This window comes from Trachinotus anak, unplaced genomic scaffold (genome assembly GCF_046630095.1).
Source record: "Trachinotus anak isolate AG129_WGS33_773 ecotype Australia unplaced genomic scaffold, CSIRO_AGI_Tana_v1 ptg000031l, whole genome shotgun sequence".
Classification (NCBI taxonomy): domain Eukaryota; kingdom Metazoa; phylum Chordata; class Actinopteri; order Carangiformes; family Carangidae; genus Trachinotus; species Trachinotus anak.
In genome coordinates, this window is record NW_027273882.1 from 5601163 (window position 1) to 5621678 (window position 20516).

The window sequence follows — 20516 nt, forward strand, 5'->3', positions numbered from 1 at the left end:
TATTATAATTTCACAGTTCACAGGACTGTCACCTTGAGCCATTTTCCTTGCGTTAACTCATCATCTCTTAAATAGAATACAAGCTGCCATGAGCATCCAGGGTCACAAGGCCTGTTTGAGCGCTCAGTAGCATTTACTGACTGTCCTTGGAGGAAACCACTGATAAACCCCTTCTGGCAATGACATCAAACATTTATGTGATTAAATGGCAGGTCTGAGTCCAACAAAAATAGCTAATGAGACTTTTGCTTTAATGGCAATGAGGAATGATACTCAGTGGCCCCGAAGACCCTAGATATTTACCTACACATGAAGCAATGTCAGAACATGTACAAACAGCGGAGTAGTCTGGAGTACAGAGCCAGCTGTGACAGCTAAGGTAATGTATAACTTCATTTAAAATGAGTTATTAGCAGCAGGGTCTCACATCATGTGCTACTGTTGTGTTTGTCTAATGTTGCTTTCTTGAGAATTTTACTCACAACTACTCACTTAGCAGTCTCTGATTTCATCATCAGCCATTTCTTAGGTTTAATGGAGTTTCTTTGTCATTATATAAGTTCTGGAATTGTCTAGAGAAAGACAAAAAAGCACCTCAGACCTTCATTTGATTTCAACGTGTCCCAGGGACTTCTATCAGAGCAGGCGTTAGCTGGTAGATCTGATTTAATACTGCCTATTCTGCAGATCGGTTAGATCAGGGAAAGCTAATCAAACCAGCTATTGTTACACATTCTTGCCGTGTTTCCAACTAATAATCTTGATCTAAGCTAATAACTGAGAAATGGACGTGGTCCTCTTGGAACCCCCGAGGCCTGTCTGCACCCATGTTTGTGAACAGTGTCGGTCAAAGCACTTCTGTTTGACTCACCTCCTGGAGATTGAGGTCAGCGCAAATCACCACAAAATGAATCTGAGTGACGGCGGCAGATGTTGCGTCTGATGCCATTCAGCAATCTTTTAGAAAAGACTGCGGCTGGTCCTGTGTCACTGCGAGTGTGTGTGTGTGTGTGTGTGGTTTCCTCTCTCTGCCCTTGAGCCTTTATCAAGTCCTTCTAATTATTTTATTATGCAAATGAGTCTCCATTATTTCATTAGCGAGGCAGCCAATCACAGAAGCTGATTAGGAAGTGATTAGCATGCAGTTGGTTTCTCTCTGTCTCTCTGTGTCCTTGTGAATGGAGGGGAGGGAGGCAATAATGACCCATCTGGACACACACACATGCATATACTTTAAAAACTGTTGTAGGGATTTGTTAAATCATATTATACAGTTACCACATGAAGGCAGACACAGCACAAATACACAAATTAAGTATTTCTGGGACGTTTGATGCTACTATAATGACTGTTTTTATAAGAACAATGGATCAAATGACTGTGTGTATAATGACAGGGGGATTACAGAAACCACTGATGATTATCATTCTCTCAGCTCTCGGGAGCATTTTAGCATCTTCAAACTCATTGTCTTAGCTCTAAAAAGTCACGGTGCGCTACCTTCGCAGCACCAAACAGCAGACAAACAAACTTTGGTGACTAACTGGTGAATACAGAGGAGCATTTAGCAGCTGAAGAGCCACATATTTCTCTCAGGATTTGGTAGACACCACAATTGGAGCTAAAAGGAGGGAGAATATTGGACTTGCACTCATCAAGTGGACAGAAAGACAACTCCAAACGAATGCTAACCTTGCTTAGTATCTTGTGGATGTTCAGAGCAGAAGTCAGTGATTGTTGACATTTAAGTTCAAATATTTAAGCAATAACAGACAAATATAGATCCATAAATTGAGAGAAATGAACTCCACACAACATTTGGGCAAGACAGGGCTCCTGTCAGAGTCCTTTTCAACAGAGGTAAAATAAGTGTTCAAGGTCTGCTCTTCTCATTATTGGCAACACATATTTACTGTCAGATCCATGTGTCTGTTGATGTGTGTGTGTGTGTGTGTGTGTGTGTGTGTGTGTGTGTGTGTGTTGGTTTAAGTTGGCAGGACATTGGGGAAAGAGAAAATTGTTAACTGAGAAACTTGAGCAAGCAAGCGTGAGGTTTGTGTGTGTGTGTGTGTATTTGTGTGTATGTGCACACATATTTAGTTTCCGTACACCCGCCTTTTCAGCACACACTAGCACAAGAACACAGCCTTTTTGTTTGGCATGTTAGCAGCTGAAAGTGAATGTCTATCAGAGGTGTGCAGATGAAGAGAGAGGCATGCTCTTCGACTCAGAAATGGTCCTTTAAACCAGGCAGAAAGCAGAATTTAAAACAAGGACATGTTTTTTTTTTCACTGCTAAGCCAAGGCAAAATACCTCCTCTACTGCGGCAATATATCAGAGCTGAGTGGAACTTGGTGTGTGTCTGTGTACACAGTTAAAAGCCCACAGCACATATTTTAAACACACTGGGTTTAAATCCAATTTTGCTGTACACTGCATACTGCTCTCAGAGGAAGAAATTGCATAAAAGCTTTGAAACTAAATAGAGCCTCTGTATGCTCAGTGTATGTTCAGCAAGGTTAAACAAGGCCAAACTAAATGCCTTTGCAGGTAAACCAAGGTTAAGTGCTTCTGTAAGTCAACGCAACGTCCAAACAGATTATCACTTAAAGTAAACATACAAAGATAGGCGTCACTCAGGCTTTAGTCTAAACTAAAATTCACAAATATATCATTACTGTCAATGTTTAATTTTCCAGCCACCAGCAAAAAGTGAGCAAGGAAAAGTTATTCGCCACTGTGGATTTTAAAAGTAATCAGGTGAGTTTAAAGGAATGATTTGTATTTTCAACAATCACCTGACAATTTCAATTTAAATCATCACCAGCTTAATCATGTACATTAGCAATCAAACTCAGCACTGGACATGGTGCAAGCACTGGGCTTGTCTGATCACAAACTGTTACCAAACTAAACTGTATTAATTACACAGTCATGTTGACATGTTGAACATCATCGTCACTGGACGTCTGAATGGTCGAGTGTTTTGGGAATCAACTCAACAACCCCACACACTTGAGCTGGAGCAAAGCTCTGCTCTTACAAAGAACCCTGTAGTGCTGCTGTGCAAGTGGTCACTTCCACAATCCACCAGGAGTACACAGGTTGTGACTGAATATTGGCGCCTTTGAAATTAACAGTTGTAGATGAGGTAATGAAAGCTATCACTGTTCAGACGTGGAGGCAGCTGTGATTTTAACAGCAGCGTGGCACTCGATGTGCCTCCTGGCTACAATGGCAGCTACAATTAAAGTAGAAAAATTAGTTGTTTACACACTAATGCTGAAATTATGACACTTCATTCTCACTCTATCAACATTTTTGTAGTAAGAAAGTGGGAAAGACATTTTTCTCCTGCTGACAAAAGATGATTTTTTCACCATGACTGCACATATAAGGTTGCGCTTTTTGTATACATGCAGTTAATGACATATGAGATAACACACCTACTATATACTTGTCCTTGCAAATGAAAGAAAAAGCTGTGTGACAGCTAGCAGGCAGCTTTTAGAAGAACCCACTAACTGTGAATGAGGTGCTGTGCGTCTAAACCACACAGACTATACATGCACATACGCACACACATATATACACACAGTATACTGTGAGTGTAGATGCAGCATGTAATATACACATGCAAACATATACACTAGAGTTACACACTTTGCTGTTTTAACCCATGCTGAGAGAGCTACCTGACAGCAAGATGTAAACTGACACACACACTGTGGGAGACAGGAAGTCATGGAGTTTTACACACAAACACACACACACACACACACACTGGCACATTTGTTAGACCTCAGTAAAATTAGATTGTGGACGTCCAAGTTTAGTTTATAATGTAATAGTTCAGAGTGGAAGAATTCAAGTTGCCGTGCTGTACTTCATGCCCTCTACGTGTCCCAGCGTTTTTCGCATTATAACTGGAGGTAAACTTGCTGTGACAGAGACTTAATTGAATTGAATGGGAGTGAAGTGAATTGCACGAAGAGAGGCTGGTTTTAAGAATGACGCCAAGAGGGATGTGATCCAGTGCATCTCTGAGGCTGTGAGTCACAGCCAGCCATACAGCCGGCAGCCGAAGACAGTCACTTAGTTTGATGTTAACTTGTTTCTCCTCTGGCGGCGGCTGTCACCTCTTGGTATCCCTCTGTAGCGGGAGCTCAGATCAGTGGGGTATCTGAGGGCCTGTCGTTCTGTTCTCCATCACACCCGCCGCAGCTCGCTCTAGGACAAACGTAGCAAAGCTGCACAGCCAACTGAATGCGAGGAGATTTATGTTGCTGCAGTGCTGGTTGCTGATAGTGTTTCATGGTGGCTTGCTCTTCTACACCTTCTTTTTTAGCAGTTTCTTAGTGGTTTTTCTTAGTAACTCTCCAGAAAACTAGAGGTTCTCCAAGAAAGCTCCACAATACCTGAAAATTTGCTCATTTCATAGTAAAGGAAAAAAAAACCTGGAACATGTTTAGCCAGTCTTTTTGTTAGTTTTTCAGCTGTGTATAGTTTCAATATTGTTCTTTGTCCTGATTGAGTCCTCGTGGTCTAATCTATGTTTTCCTTTGTAAATGTAGCCAACAAGCTCAGTAATAATAATAATTTAATAATGTACTTTCAACTATGCATTCGCATGTGTTTTTTTCTGTGTTAAGGGTGAATTGGGTTTTAGGCCAGTTTAATATTGTTATTGTGAGAGCCATTAATTTCCATCCTTTTTAATTAGAGCTTAAATGAAAAAAAATGATAATACATTTTGGATTGCTGATTGAACCACACAAGGCTTTTGAAGCTGTGAAACTGGGCTTTAGAAAATTGTCATGGGCATTTTTTTTTTTCCCCACATTTTATAAACCAAATAACCGAATAATCCAGAAAATAATTGTCATGTTAATGGACAGTGAAGATAATTGTTAGTTGCAATAATGAGAAAAGTCGTTCAGGCTGTGTTACAGTTAAGTAACAACATTTTCTGAGCCTGCCCGAATGCTATTACTCAACTGGAGGAAGGGGATTTTACTTGTTTGGTCATCATATTTACATTGCAAATTATTGTCTAATTGTTTCCTAAAGCACCAACAGTAATCCAAACATGTTTATTTTATTGATGTTAATGTATTTGTGTTAAAATAGTTTGTCAATATTACCCAGTGCTTGTTTCCAGAACAGCTTCGCCACATATTTGTGAGCTATATAAGTGTATTACATTGTGATATACTGTATATCACTGGCATACTCTTATATATAGGAGACTTTATCCATATCACCCTCTCCTGCTTTAGTCAATGTCAAGAAGGGCTCAGAGGACCCATTTGGGTGACCACTAACCACCAGTGACTTGAATCAGATGCCACTGTGGCTTTTCTTAGCCGCATCTCTCCTAGCCATTTCGTTAACACAAGCCATACATCACTGCTAGGTCAGTGAATCACATAGCTAACATGCTATTCCTATAAGCAATATTGCCAACACAAGCCACATATCATTGCAAGTTGATTGGTTCAGCTAGCCGCCGGGGACAAGTGGCGTCTCTCTGTATTAGAGCGACTTCCTGTTTAGGCGGAGCCACAGGCGGCCAGCTCACACATGCTTGTCCCGAGGCCGTGGTGATGGGGCTCAGATGATCAGCTGAAGGCCCTGATGGTTGAGTCAGAGGTGATCCTGACTGGCCTTGAGTGATGACTGTCGGAGCCCAGACTCCTGGTGGTTTGTTAATGAGCTGAGACAAACACACACAGAAAAACAACACACAGGAAAGAATCAGAAGTTTTACAGGATGAGAACAGAGAGGGATTTGTGTTGCATTAAAAATCATTCAAGTTAGTTAATTCAGTCAATGATCCTTTGAGGTGATCTAACTCTTATTGCGTTTCTCTTTGCAGGAAGCTGTACATTCGACGAGGGCTTCTCTCAGTGTGATTACCAGCAAGATCCCTATGACGACTTTGACTGGACACACATCAACACCCAGGACGTCCCCTACGTCTCACCAGACCTTCCACAAGGTAACGACTGATTTCCTTTCTCCTTCCTTTGTCATCCACCCACGCACCAAACCTTCTCTTCTCCATCTAACATTCAGCTCGTCACAGTGGGCCAAGTACATTTAGTCAAGTACTGTATTTAAGTAAATGTTAGGTGTTTTACTTGACTATTTCCATGTAATACTTTATATTGCTGTTTCATCACATTTCAGAGAAATGTACCGTACTTACTTACTCACTTACCAACATTTATTTGACAGCTATAGCTAGCAGTTACTTTTCAGATTGACATAAAACATGTGGCATAAAGATTAACCCTTGCTTTGCTGTGGCCCTTCATAAAAAAGCACTGTGTAGTTGGGGCCTTTTGTCACATTTTATATGTCTATCAGCTGTTACACTATAGAGACATTTCCCCTCTAAATCTCCTAAATGGCTTCATTTAAACAACGATTTACTATTTAGGTTAAAATTGCCCAAAATTTAACAGAATGAAAAGGTGACTTTTGTAACTTTGTTTTTTCTTCTTTTATACCACATTAATCATCTTACTGCCATCTAGATTTAGGTTATGACCCTTTGGAGATATCCCCTGCACTAAAATAAAACAATAAATTAATTCATAACTATATAGAGTAGCTCCACTTCAACCAGCTACAGCTATAAAAATGCTTCATGCAAGTTGATGACTCTGTATTAAAAGTCTAATTATGTAATATGTAATAATGTACCAGTCACAAGGGTCATATCTTCTGACTAACAAGTAGGCCTACTTTTATTTTTGATACTAAAAGTACGTTGTGCTGATGATATCCTAACACTTTAACTACAGCAGTGGTTTGAAAGCAGGACATTGAGTATTATTAAATTTCTTTATTGGCATTTTTACTCAAGTAAAAGAGTACCAGCAAAGATGTCAACACAAGATCTCCTCTCCTCTCCTCTCCTCTCCTCTCCTCTCCTCTCCTCTCCTCTCCTCTCCTCTCCTCTTCTCTCCTCTCCTCTCCTCTCCTCTCCTCTCTCCTCTCTAATCAGTTGTTTTTTTCCTCCATGATGATGATGAAGGGGAAATTAAATCTTTCTGCCTCAGGGCTGAGGGTCTAATTAACAGAATATGAGGTCATTAATCAATGGCAGGGAACAGGGAAGGTTGCCTACTTTACAATGTTAAAAGCAAAATGTTATAACAATAAGCAGCTATGCAATGTTGAGATGGTAACTGACTTTACAAAATTAAACCCACAGAGTAAAAATGTCTGGTGTCTGAACTATGACGTTAACCTCAGTGAAAAAAAACACATGAAAATGTAACAACTGCAAACACTTTTGACTTTGATCATTTCTTTTATGTCCAGCTCTCTTTTTGTCCTTTTTTGTCATCTTCTCTCTTGTCCTTTCATCTTGCCTCCTTTCCTCTGCTCTTGTCCTCTCCTCTCCTCTCGTCTTGGTTCTGCCCTCTTCTTTTGTCTTTCCTTTCCTTTCCTTTCCTTTCCTTTCCTTTCCTTTCCTTTCCTTTCCTTTCCATTCCCCTTCTACCATCTCCTCTCTACTTCTTTCCTTTTTTTTCCTCTCCTCTCCTCTCAGCCCTGCCTCTCCTCTCCTCCCTTCTCCTCATCTGTTGTGGAAGATTATGACTTTGTTACCATGACAATGTAATGCTGTTATTTATCTCTCATGCTTATCATGATGACAACCCAGCCTCACTGACATTTAGAGAAAAGGTTCGGTTCAACACCAGCTCTTTGCGATTTTCACACAAACATACAGACACACAGACACACACACACACACTTTACTTCCCAAAATGTGTGTTGCTGTCTTGAGCATGTGGTCTCGCATATATTTAAGCAATGACACCAGAGTTGGGTGTCTTGCCCAGCGGTACAAAGCCAAAGTCTTAGCATTTAGTGTTATTAATACCAAGAGGTGTCACTATGCAGGGAGGGCAGAGTTGGCAGTGCGAAGAGGTTAAATACCTTGCCCAAGAGCGCAGAGGTAATGTCTGGAATTAGCATAGCATTAACACCTGTAGAAGCTGGTGGAATGAGCAGGGGTACGAGGATGGCAGAGCAGGTTAAAGGTTTGGCTGGAGGGGGCGTTCAGAGCCTTGCCTAAAGGAACTGACATTTGATGTGTTAATAATGCCAGCAGGGTGCGAGACAGCGGTGCGGTGTATGGAAAACAAGGTTGCTGCAGGGGACTACAGATACAACACTTGGCTAGGTTTTGTATTTGGATGGAGATGTAGGAAATGGGCGAGGGGCTGAGTTGGTAGCTTAAATGCCTCGCCCAGGGACACGTGGGTAATGTCTATTATTAGAATGGTTGTTTTCTCAGGCAATCCTAGCCACCAGTAATTTCAAAGTACTTTGGTCTGGCTAGCTGCTGTTTCCCTGAAGGCATGGCATGATTTAGAGCAATGGCACTAAACCTTTTTGGCTTTTGACCCCTGAAAACAAAGGGATACCGTTTCCCTTTGTTTAAGGGAGTTGTTAAGAGTATTTGGCATCTCAAAGACCTTTTGGAGTCAGTTTATTTTGCTAATTACTAGTTCGGGGGTCATATATTGTCAAAGGTACTGGCAGAAGTAAAGGAGTCATCTTACTTAGAATCATTTTAGTCATTGGATAGTTCAGCCAACCGTTATACTTTTGTTCCTTATAACCCACATCGATTCCCATTTGCTAATCGCCGTTTGTGCTTAAGGCAATATTGAGTGTGCAGGGATGGTTTGGCAGTTTTTGTAATAGAGATAAAACTCCTCTATGTAATCTCTCTGAGGGTTGATGCTGGCACTAGTCACCATGGCAGGGTCTAGATGCTACGCTGGCATTGTACGTTGTGCCAGTTGAACATTCATGGGCTGGGGCTCTGTGGCTCTGTGGACTAAAGCAGATACTCTTGACTCCTAATGTTGTCAGCCAGTACCACTCTAAACCTATTTGGCATGCCATTCTCTCCGTGCCTCCCTCTTGTTCCTCTTGTTTTCCACTGTGTACTGTCTAATAAGAATGAGAAAAAAAGGCATTTAAACTGCAGCAGAGCTGGTGCCTTGTCCACTGGATGTTTTAATAATGAGCAAATAATGATGGATACAGCAACACAAACAGTGACCTAAAAATGATCATTAAATCAAATCTCTGCAAGACTTGAACTTTAAGCCTCACGGGAGTTGTATTGGATTGCATTATATTTAAATATATCCCCTCTGTGTTATTAATTGTAGACTTGTTTCTTGAGCAGGAAGAGTCAAATAAGTTTGTTTGTGGAGCTCTAGAGGTGGAACGATCTGTAAATTGATGAGTCGATTAATAGAAAATAATGTTGATAATCAATTAAGCATTTAAATAATTTTTCAAGCCAGTGAGGAGCCATGTTTCTGTATTTTGGACAAGCTGCACGCTTCTGTTATTAGTGTTTTGTCATGGGATGATAACTCCCAAGACGTTGTTAGCTATTTTACACCTAATGTGGTTAGCACCATAAAATGCTGAAATTGTAACTGTCCCATTAGCAGGCTGTTATTTTTTAGCTGAGGAATACTGTCCTCTGTCTACCACGCTGCTGCTGTTGTTGTTATGTGACATATCTGGGTCTTAAGGCTGTCACAGCGGTATTTTTAGCCCCATGGTTATATTGTGTCGTCATTCTATTAGCGGCCATTTTAGACTTTGGCAGTTCAAAAGACCTCAGCCATTTTAGAAACTGGCAGACTTCAGGTGTCGGATGTTCTTGGCATCACAAGGTCTGTTCTCTTAGCATGTGTCTTGTATCAGTTTCATGTACTGTCAGTCTTTTATTACTCATATTTTCCAACGCTATTTATGTCTCAGATTAGCTGTCGTTATTTTTCTGTCTTCTAGGCTGATACTGAAGCATTTTACTGAATTGTAGAACATATTTACCAAATATTATTCACTTATTTTTACCTGCACCTAATCAAATTGGTATAATTTTGCGGCATGCAGTGTTATGATTAGCTGAAGTGGTAAAAGTGGTATTTTTCCATGTTGTGTGTTCTGACATATCTGGGACTCTGACTGTTGGGAGTATTTTTAGCTGGCGCACCATCTTGGCAGCCATCTTAAAGACACTTCTCTCATGTCACCATCTTAGCATCAGTGCCAAAAATGAAGAAACAGGAGTGACATCCATCTTGGGTTCATTTTGGATGGATGTAGATTATAGAGAGAGAGAGATAGAGAGAGAGAGAGAGAGAGAGAGAGAGAGAGAGAGAGAGAGAGAGAGAGAATAGTTCTGGCACCACTTTGTTTGGCTATAGTCCTGTTTGAACATAAGTCATTTTGGGTCTTTCAGAACCAGGAAGTAGGATCATTGTAATACTCCAGTGGCAGGGGTTGGTGTGTGTGTGTTTCTGTGTGTGTGTGTGTGTGTTAAAGTGGGGGTTGCGTGGTAAAGATAGAAATGGGGAAGAAGTGCCAAACCAATAACTAGAACACTAGAAGTGTTTATTACTGAAAGGCAGATGTGTGTGTGTGTGTGTGTGTGTGTGTGTGTGTGCGCGCGCGCACAGTTGAAAGCCTGTTATGTTTTGCTCTATTCTGCAGAGAGAAGTGTTTTCTCACAGAAGATTAGCTAAACAATAACCGATAATCACCATTGTCCTACAGCCTATTGTATAGTGCATGTTGTGTATGGTATAATTTGCAAATAGAATTAACCAGTTAGGATGAACTGCTGTATTTGTTTTTCTGGAGCATGGATATTGTGTTGTATTGTGTTAATTCTGTCCTATTCTGTGTTATTTCTATTTTATTCTATTTAGGGCTGTAACTAACAACTACAGTTGTTTTCATGAACGATTAATGTATCAGTTAGTATTTCAGTGATTTATCTCATTGCATAACCTATAAATAGTCAGAAAATACTGAAAAAAAATCCCCTCACAGTTTCTCAGAGGCCAAGGGGACACCTTCCTATTGTGTGTTTTGTCAGACCAACAGTCTGAAACTGAAAGTTATTCAACTTAGAGTGAAGCAGCAAATCCTCACATTGCAGAATCAGCTTTTTTTGGGTTTTTTTTTTCTGTAATTGGTCATAAATGTGATCTGTTTTTTTTAATCTAAGTCACAAGTACAGACAAACACAGTGTCCATAAGCTAATATCACACAAACAGTCTTAATTGTTGTGTCTTTATGGAACTCAAACAGTAACATTCAAGTTTCTCCACCTACTTTTGAGAAGCTCTTAACAGCATATGTTTGGCATTTTTGCTGGAGAAATCACTTAAGTGATTAATCAGTTGTCAAATATTGACTAACAAATTAATCTATGTATTGTTTCAACTCTAGCTCAATTCACTTCTGTTCTACAAACAGAATTAAACACGATCATGGCTACTTCCTCCTAGTTTGTGATGAGCTAATGCGAGATTAAACATCAGGCAGGAAAATATCACATTTCGTCATATTTCATTGGAACAACATCTGGTTGAGGTCTGAGCTGATTACAGAAACATCTGGATGGGCTGACTGACTGTCCTGTCAGCACAGGCAGATTATGTATTATGTTGAGCTCCATTTCCTGCACTCAACCACTGTAGGTATAAGGTACAGTGCTCAACGTGTAGTCGGGAATGAAAAATTTCAGTCCCACCGTGTTAGCAAAACAAAACTAACAGATATTATATTTGAATTCAGCAGAGAAATGAGAAAGAAAATGCAAACAAAATAAGTAAAGCATAAAAACATTGCCCTGAGGGTAGCTGTGAAAAATGCAACTAATCATGTCACATTGCTGGGTACTCGCAGGTAATGACATATTACAAGCTGTGGAAAAACCTGAGTGTGGTTAAAGGGGCCTATGCAAACTGCAGGGACTGGTATCCACAAGCATTTTGACTGCAAGCTGACCACTTTACATGATTTTAATCAAGTTCCACAAATTTTGATTCTGTGGATATGTATCTCTGCTTTTGTGCTCACACATTGGCTCACATCATTATCACCTGGAAACTGCACGATTACCAGGAGAGAGGGGATAAAGAAAAGGTGACAGGAAAAAGTAGAGGAGAAAAAAGAAAATAGTCTGATTTCATAAGCACATAAAATGAAGACTATAAAAATGTTGTTTTCCTCTTCTCTTCTCTTCTCGTCTCTTCTCTTCTCTTCTCTTCTCTTCTCTTCTCTTCTCTTCTCTTCTCTTCTCTTCTCTTCTCTTCTCTTCTCTTCTCTTCTCTTTCCTGTGTTTATTTGTTGTTGGCAAGCCAAGAAGCAGCCCAGCAATCAGAAAGGAGAAACAAATGACACAGTCACAGGAACAGGGGTTTGTTTCATGTGTCGGACTGGGTGGGGCTGGGGTGGGGGGAAGAGAGAGAGAAACAGACTGGAGTAAAAACATGCAAACATAAAAGGAAAGAAAAAAAGGCTTTTTGTTTCCATGACAAGAAACTCACTGCTTAAAAGTGAGTTTGTTAAAGAGGAAATGCCAAACCAGGTAGGAAGGTGCAGAAGAGAACAGGGACTCCAGTTGTTTGTGTCCTGCACTAAATCATAAATCTAGAAATCAGGTGGTCGTTGCTTCATTCCCAGTACTGACAGTAGTTGTGGTTTAGTGAGATGGTGATTCAAGCTGAGGACACAATGTTTTTACAGGAGAATGTCCTGGTTTCCCAGTTTGGCTCCTGTAATATGCCCTGTCTTAAACCCGAGACAACACACACACAGATATGCACGTAATACTTCTTCATGGAGCCAAACTATCAGAGAGATACAGTGAGGGATAAGTTGTGATTTAGGTTCAAGGACTTTAATTTTGTCACTTGCTCACCACAGGACGTACAGTGAGATAAAGTAAAGTGACAAGCATCACAAGATATAATACAAAAGACACCAAAACCAATGTGCAATAAAAAAAAAAAGCATAAGCCAAATTTACAAAAGTAGTAGTAGATAGATGTTCTTTTCCTTTCCACAGGAGGAAGGAGGATTTTAAGTATATTAACTGACCTGACATGTTGTCCACTTAAGATGAGGAGTTAATGTAGGAAATATATGGACATAATATTAGGTAAAAAAGAAAAACACTGGGAATGTAGTTTCAACTATACAGTATATAGCTTTTTAAAACTTTTATTCACTCACTTCACAGAACTGTTGCTGCTATCTGTCGCAAGCTGTGGGCACACAGTCTACTCTTTGACAAGTCCAGTCACAATACTCACTGCGTCTATACACTAACAACCTCCTCGGAGGGCACCATTGCTAGTCTGTTCAAGCCGTCTATTTCAGCTGGTATGTGGTGTACAAGCACAAACAGCTGCCAAAAAAATGAAGGAATTAACAGGTTGTGATTCAGGTCAGATTCACAAACAACGTGAACCTGATCCACCTTAAATTATATGTGATGTTGCTTCTTTTTCTTTATCTTTGGTGACCTTCTCCTTGTCTTTGTCTCCGTCTCAAGGTTCCTACATGTATGTGGACGTCTCTCAGTATGATGTTGGCGAAAAGGCCAGATTTCAGCTGCCAGTCATGAAGGAGAACGATACCCACTGTATCGACTTCAACTATCTCCTCACCAGCCCTGACGGCTCCAGCCCTGGCACCCTGAACGTCCTGGTGAAGGTACTGAGCGCCAAATAGAAATACAGTGGTTTATTTGTCCTAATGGACTGAGCCTCATTCATTTTTATGGTTTAACCTGTCCAGCAAAAAAAAAAAAAGAAAACTGTTGTTACCGTTAGCATATTAGCGTACAAGACCAAATGTAAGCCTACTTACCAGCCCCTGTTTGGCAATTTACATTGTATGAGGCAGGGTGTGATTTCCTGGGACAGTCTTCTGTTTTGTAAAAACAAAAGATTATTTCACTCCAAAAACCAACTCCAGCAGAGTTGACGTGCTGAGTTAAATCTTTCTGTTTGTATGGCAGATGGTAAAGAGCCTCTTTAGTTTGAACAAAACAAAACAGGGTTTATGGGAAATGTGGTCTGGATTTCATGAAACAAACACAAGAAACACCACAAGTAATCCAGCTAGAATTCAATAGACTGCTAAGACTGCTTTGACTTAAGCAAGACTTAATGTATTAATGCCTAATTAAGCATTTAAAGTAAATTTTTTAGTAAAATATTGATTTTTAACAGCGAACATACACTATGTTTTTTATTTATATTGGTTAGATTGACATTAAAATTATACTTTCTTACGGAGAAACTTTCCCTCCCACATCTAGTTGTTTCCAAAACACTCCTTTTTTCTCCTCCTCTTCTTCTCCTCTGAAGTTCTCTCGCAATTTGTGGAAGTTGTTAGAAAACGCATTTGCTTGTAAAGGTTAACAGACAATTGCAGTTTTACTGGTTTTACCATTTCCCAGTTCTGACTGCTCATAAACATGATCACTTAAGGTCACACTCACATTTCTGCAAACATCTTCCCTGCTGAAGTGTCCTTGAGAAAGACATTGTGTGCTGAGCCCAGAGGGTCTGAACTGTAGCGGAGCCTGACCTCCGACCAAAGCCAAAAAAAAAAAAAAAACGCTTACAGGGTCTAATTATGTATTACATCATCATTATTATTATGTATTACTGTGTTACTATGTTTGTTTTTGTGTGAAATATTTTATGACCAAGATATTTTACTCTGTGTTTTGTCATCTCTAGGTTAACAAGGGACCTTTGGCCAACCCCATATGGAACGTGACCTCCTACACTGGTAAAGACTGCCTCAGCCCTCCACTCATTTTTAACTGATTCTGACACTGTTGTGATTTTAATGTCGTTGTCATGTTGTTGTCGTCCAGGTAAAGACTGGCTGAGAGCCGAACTGGCCGTCTCCACCTTTTGGCCTAATGAATATCAGGTAACTCCCTAAATAACAACCTAACGGCTGTGTTCATACATGATTCTATTATCATGTGCATATTTCTTTAGCTTCCAGTTGTGTTCATGTGACATCACAAACACAATGCGCACAAAAATACAAATACATGCACATGCTGTGAGGCAGGCGGCTGATTTATTTGTGTTGACTGAGGCTCAGGAGGTGACGATTAGGCTAGAAAGACACTGAGGAAAACTACGTGGGTGTGTGTTTATGTGTATGTGTGTTTGCTTGTGTGGGTGTGTGTCACCCTGCTGGATACAAACATGGTTGTCAGTGGTTTTATGTCCTTTACATATTTTTAATAAAAACCTGTTTAAGTTAAACATTATAAGGTTCACAGCAGTAGGGAGGAGTGTAATTAATTACATTAAACTGAACATGTGTGTTTATCTCTTCTTCTTCTTTCTCAATTTATGTCAGTCACTATGATCTGTGTGTGTGTTTGTTGGCTGGTGTTGACAAATGTCAGCATGTTGTTGGATAGCTTGTCTCCGAATGTCCTCGCAGGCATACACACACACACACTGATCATGTTAAAACACAGCCCGGGGACCTTATAATATTACTGTAAGGCGAAGTGTGAAAGCTTCCTCCAAATGGCCCATCTGGAGCCCAGTCCCCCTCAGTGACTATGGGAGGAGATCACCAGCCTGAAACTCGTGTGTCAACATGTTTTAATTGAACATAATCATCCTGGTTTGCTGAGGCTTATGTAGGTTTTTCAGGCTATGAAACAGGTTATTGGATTTGAAGTTATGAAGCAATTTTTTTCATGTTGGAACATGTTTCTGTGTTAGCACTTTAGCTTGAGTTGTAATAAGACTGGTTCCGCCAAGGGAGGGCTAGGCACATGTCCACAAGCGCAAGTACACACACACCCTTACACAAGAATAGATGATTACGTAAATGAACATACACCCATGCAGCACTATTTAGACAGACCTTGTAATCAGGTTGTTGTCTTGAGCTCCTCTTTATTTTGATAGAAAACTTCATATTAACACAACATCAGGCCGGTAAGAGTTTCTTGACTATCACTAAACCTCAATGCAGTTAACCAATCTCAGATTTAAATTTTTAATTTACTAGAGCTGCCGCTATTAGTCCATTAATTCATTAGTCAAATAACAATTATTGGCAACTCTTTGATAAGTATTGATTAAAATGTGCCAACAATTTGCTGGTTCCTGCATCTCAAATCTTTGTTATATATGCATGCATGCATGTTTTTTTTTTCATACACTACATGATTAAACATATTTCCTGTAAATTTTAGTATTTGTGTTGCTGGAAAGAGCAAGCAGGTGCCTGGACCCAGCTGACATATCTTAGGATTCAGACTATAAAATGGAGTGAAAAACATCTCCTCCCTGCAGGCTTTAACATTTTTGATTCAGTGCCCATACATGCATACATCAAAGTGATGTATGTGATTGGCTGATAAGAGGATGTTTGCTATAACGCAGCCCTACGCTGAAGTGATGATATGTCAGATCTCAGCCTTTAGCGTTTCAGAGCTGCTCTGTCCATGTGAGAACTTGTAAACACAAGCTATCAGTAACCCTGCCTAACACTGATGAGGCCAGTGAGTCAGCGAGTGTTTGACACCTGCGTGAACAATACAAACTATCTCCTCAGAGGTGACTACCATCAGATGCACGAGTTGTTGAATTCACGTGGCTGATGAGTAGATCCATAGAGCAAACAGCAAAATGAGCATCCATGTTTCTATGATCTCAGGTTTTGAGGAAATCTTTCAGAAATACATTATCATTAACAGAGCTGCAGGCCTGACTTGAAAGGTCACAAAAATGAGACTCAGGTCTTTGATTTGACTGCTGTGAGACTTATGAATCCACTGCCTCAAGGCTGAAATTTGAAAACAAAAACAAGTGATTTGTTAGCCGATACACCAAATTCTACATTCAAATAGGTCATCTTTTAAATTTTGAATGTTAGTTTTAGACTTATGCATTGAATAGATTTGGTTCTAGCTGTGTAAGAAAAAAAACACTATTACCAAAACTTTGAAAGGAAAACTTTCAAATACCCTTTCATTATATTATTCTGAATTCAGAGACCCGAAAGACTCATTACTGACTTGCATTTGCTGATGAAGACTTGTGTCTCGGACACTCAAGCTGATTTAACATGACATGAGACTTGGCTTGGACTTGTTTCAGGTGACTCAAGACTTGGCTTAAAAACTCCTCTGGTTATTTACACTGAATTAAGGGCAAAACGTTTTTATTTAAAGTGAATTGATACATTTGCACATGTATCCCACTTGAGCAGATAAAGGGGAAGAGATTATAAGTCACGTTACGGCTACCAAAGCAAAAGTGGGTATGATGATAAGTGGTGATCAGCAGACTGGGGAGGCAGACAGACAGACAGACGGGGAAGATGGTCTACAGACAGACAGAAATTAAGGTATTAAAAGTCAACTGATGTCTCTCTGCTGTGCTCCACAGTGAGCTATGGGTGAAAGATGATAGGAAAGAGAGACGAGATAGATTGGTAGGGGAGGGAGACAGAGAGGGGCAGAGTGTGACAAGCAGGGGATGATAAGCTATGGGTAAACAGTTCACGGCAGATTTCCTTTTACAGGTGATGAATGACAACAACTGCTCACCCCCTCGCTCTCTTTCTCCCTCTGTCTCTCTTTTCGATGGCAACCTGCTCCCCTCCCTCCCCTTCCCCTGTTCATTACAGTGCTCCTCTCTGAGTAAACACTGTTAGAAAACAGAGGCGGCAAGAGAGAGGCAGAAAGAGAGAAATTAGTGGAAAGAAATGTTTAGAAAGAGGGATGATGACAAGTGGAGGGATTAGGAGGGCCAACGTGTGGACGAGGAGGAGAGAGGGAAGATGAGATAGATGAGATAGATGAGGATAGAGGGGAGAACTGTCTCTATTCAGAACATGAGTCGATGAACTGAGATGGTGGTAAATGGAAGCACCTGTTGGATGCAGAATTAACTCTCTACTCAAAATGTAGGATTTAGAGAAGAAGGTTAGCAATAAAAACAACCACAATGAAGTATTGAATCCATAGGGCCATAACCTTATCATCCCATTCCACATTATGCTGTTGTCCAAGAAAAAAAAAAAAATTATTATTATGCTAATGGAGAGTAGTTTTTGAACAAATGGACAAAGTCAAATTTTGACATTCTGGTCACACTAGAGAAAAAGTGAAGCCTCCTCTGGGGAATATGAATGTTTGTACAAAATTTAATGGCAATCTATCCAACTACGGTTGTTGAGATATGATACAGATACAGTGGACTGACCGAGCTACATTGCCAACACCACTAAAATATCAAAAAAGAATGTCCACAAGTTATTTAAATACATTTCTTAGCAGCCATAAAATGGACGATAGTGCAGTTCCCATGAAGGCACAATGTGGCTGCATCAAGAAAAGAAGCAGATGTAGCTGAATAAGTAGAAAAAGGAAGTGGAGCAATGGGAAGGGAATGAAAAACAAATAGATAAGCTCTAACCCTTCATTTTCTACCTTACCGCATTGGATTTCATTACTTATGATCATTTCTTTGGTGGACATTTTATGTGTGCCAAAGGAGATTACTATGATCTCTTTCTTTTATCCTCCTGACTTGTTGGCCAGAATGTTTAAATCCAGCAGCAGTCAGGATGGCAGTTTGTATTTAACTAGTGTTCTGCACATCAGTGGTTGCTGTCAGAATATTCTGTGACAATTCAGATCGGATCCATCATTTTGACAGCAAATTTAATTGGCAACTGTCTCGCTTACTTCTAAAATACTTCTAAAACTCAGTTCAGAGGTTCAGTTTATGATGTGGTAACAGTGACATAGAGGGTTTGTGATCTGCAAGCTGAACATGGTTATGTAATTTTGGTTTCCTCTGGCATTTCCAATATTTTTGCTGTTGTTGTATTTTGTGTTTTTGTACGCTTTGTATGTGCTCTCTACTCAGACTGTTCCTTTTACAGAGCAATGAGGGAAATGACTGTCTAATAAACACTTCTGTGTTTTTTCTAATTATGTGTTATTTCTAATAATACTTTGCAAATACAAATGTGAATAAAAAAAAACAAACAAAAAAACACAGAACACAAATTCAACTACTCTCTCTTTTCTCAGGTCATATTTGAAGCAGAGGTTTCGGACAGCAAAGCCGGCTTCATCGCCATAGACGACATTCAGGTGCTCAGCTACCCATGCGGTGAGTCATTAGCATGCCAGCAATTAGTCCTAGTTCGCTGAGTAGACGCTGATAGCTTTGGCCACTAATTAGACTGTACCTGGGATGGTTTCTGTTGCAGTTGAATGGATAGATAAGTGGGAAGGTGACACAGGAGAAGAGGGATGCAGCGAGAGGAGAAAGACAAGTCGTAGAGAAAAATGAGAGAAATAAAAAGGAAGAGAGAGAGAGAGAGAGAGAGAGAGATTGTGAGGAGGAGAAACGGAGAGAAAGGGGGAATAGGAGAGAGTGAAGCGGGAAATGAGACAGTATTAGGGCAATCATGGAGAGAGAAGATTTTGACCACTCAGCACTTTCTTTCTCTCTCTCTTTAACCCACACACACACACACACACACACACACACACACACACACACACACACACACACACACACACACCAAGTTGCACACACATACACACACAGTGAACAGTAGCTGTCTTGTCTCATAGTGACAGGAAAGAGATGAGGGCTGCGATCCATTTTAAATTCTTGCTACGTCCCAAGTCTTCTTCTCTCCTTTGCTTGAGTGTTTCCTTACTGCTAGAGGTCCAAAAAAATGAGTTGTGATGACAAACTGTTACTGTTAACACAAGTGTCTTATCTAAAGCCATAAGGCCGGTTCCTGGAGGGCCCTCATGTTTGAAAGGAAGCAATTACAACTCCTTCTGCTCATCTGTCTCGCAGCAGCACTGAAATCTTTGAGGACAATTTTGTTTCTTAATAGATTCTATTGATTATAAGTCATAGAAATAAACTGTCCCCTTGTACAGTTTGTGAGGTCCTGGTATCCCTGTTGTTCTTGTTTCTGTCAGAAGCTGTCGATATGCCTCTGAAAGAAATTTCTGAACATTAATTTTGTCACTGAAGCGACTCAGAATCTGAGGAAATATAAAAAGAAGAGCCCCGGTCTTTTAAAGGCAGAGGAGCAGCACTCCTAATAGGAAGGAGCAAGTATTTGAAAAGGAATTAGTACTTAGTCTCCACAGTGGAAGCATTCATTCTCACAGCTGCATTTCTGGACACACAAGTTTGTGTGTGTGTGTGTGCGCTTGCATGAATGCGTGTGTGCAAGCTAGTGTGTGTGTGTGTTTTTTCATTCACCATAGGAGCTGCTATCTATGATTGCAATCACCTCCCCAGAATAAAAATGTCATAGCTGAACTGCATCTTCAGGGTCTTAAAGCCTTATTTCATATTGTAGTTAAGAACCGGAAGCTACGGGAATGACATACACTGGATGTGACACTGGTGTTACCTTCCAGTGGCGATGAAGCAATGTGTTTTGGTTTCAACTGACTCCAGTAAAATCTAATCGCAGTAATAACGAACATATTCCCAAAGGTTATAAAATGTCCCGAAATGTATACGGTGTGTTTGTGATAACCCGACCTGTTTGTATCCTTAACTCCCTCTGGCTCCGTCACCTCATTTACACTTTTAACAGACAAATGAAAT

General features: G+C 40.2%; 1 protein-coding gene across 10 annotated transcripts in view; it reads left to right on the top strand.

Annotated features, from left to right (window-relative positions):
• The window catches only part of ptprk (protein tyrosine phosphatase receptor type K), a 109313-nt gene that overhangs the window by 38295 nt on the left and 50502 nt on the right, over positions 1-20516 (top strand). For all 10 annotated transcript variants that reach the window (XM_071467234.1, XM_071467228.1, XM_071467230.1 and 7 more), the window contains 5 exons: positions 5881-6003; positions 13409-13569; positions 14607-14658; positions 14747-14805; positions 18959-19040. In XM_071467234.1, coding sequence (XP_071323335.1) covers positions 5881-6003; positions 13409-13569; positions 14607-14658; positions 14747-14805; positions 18959-19040 — 477 coding nt within the window. The remainder of the gene's footprint in view (positions 1-5880; positions 6004-13408; positions 13570-14606; positions 14659-14746; positions 14806-18958; positions 19041-20516) is intronic.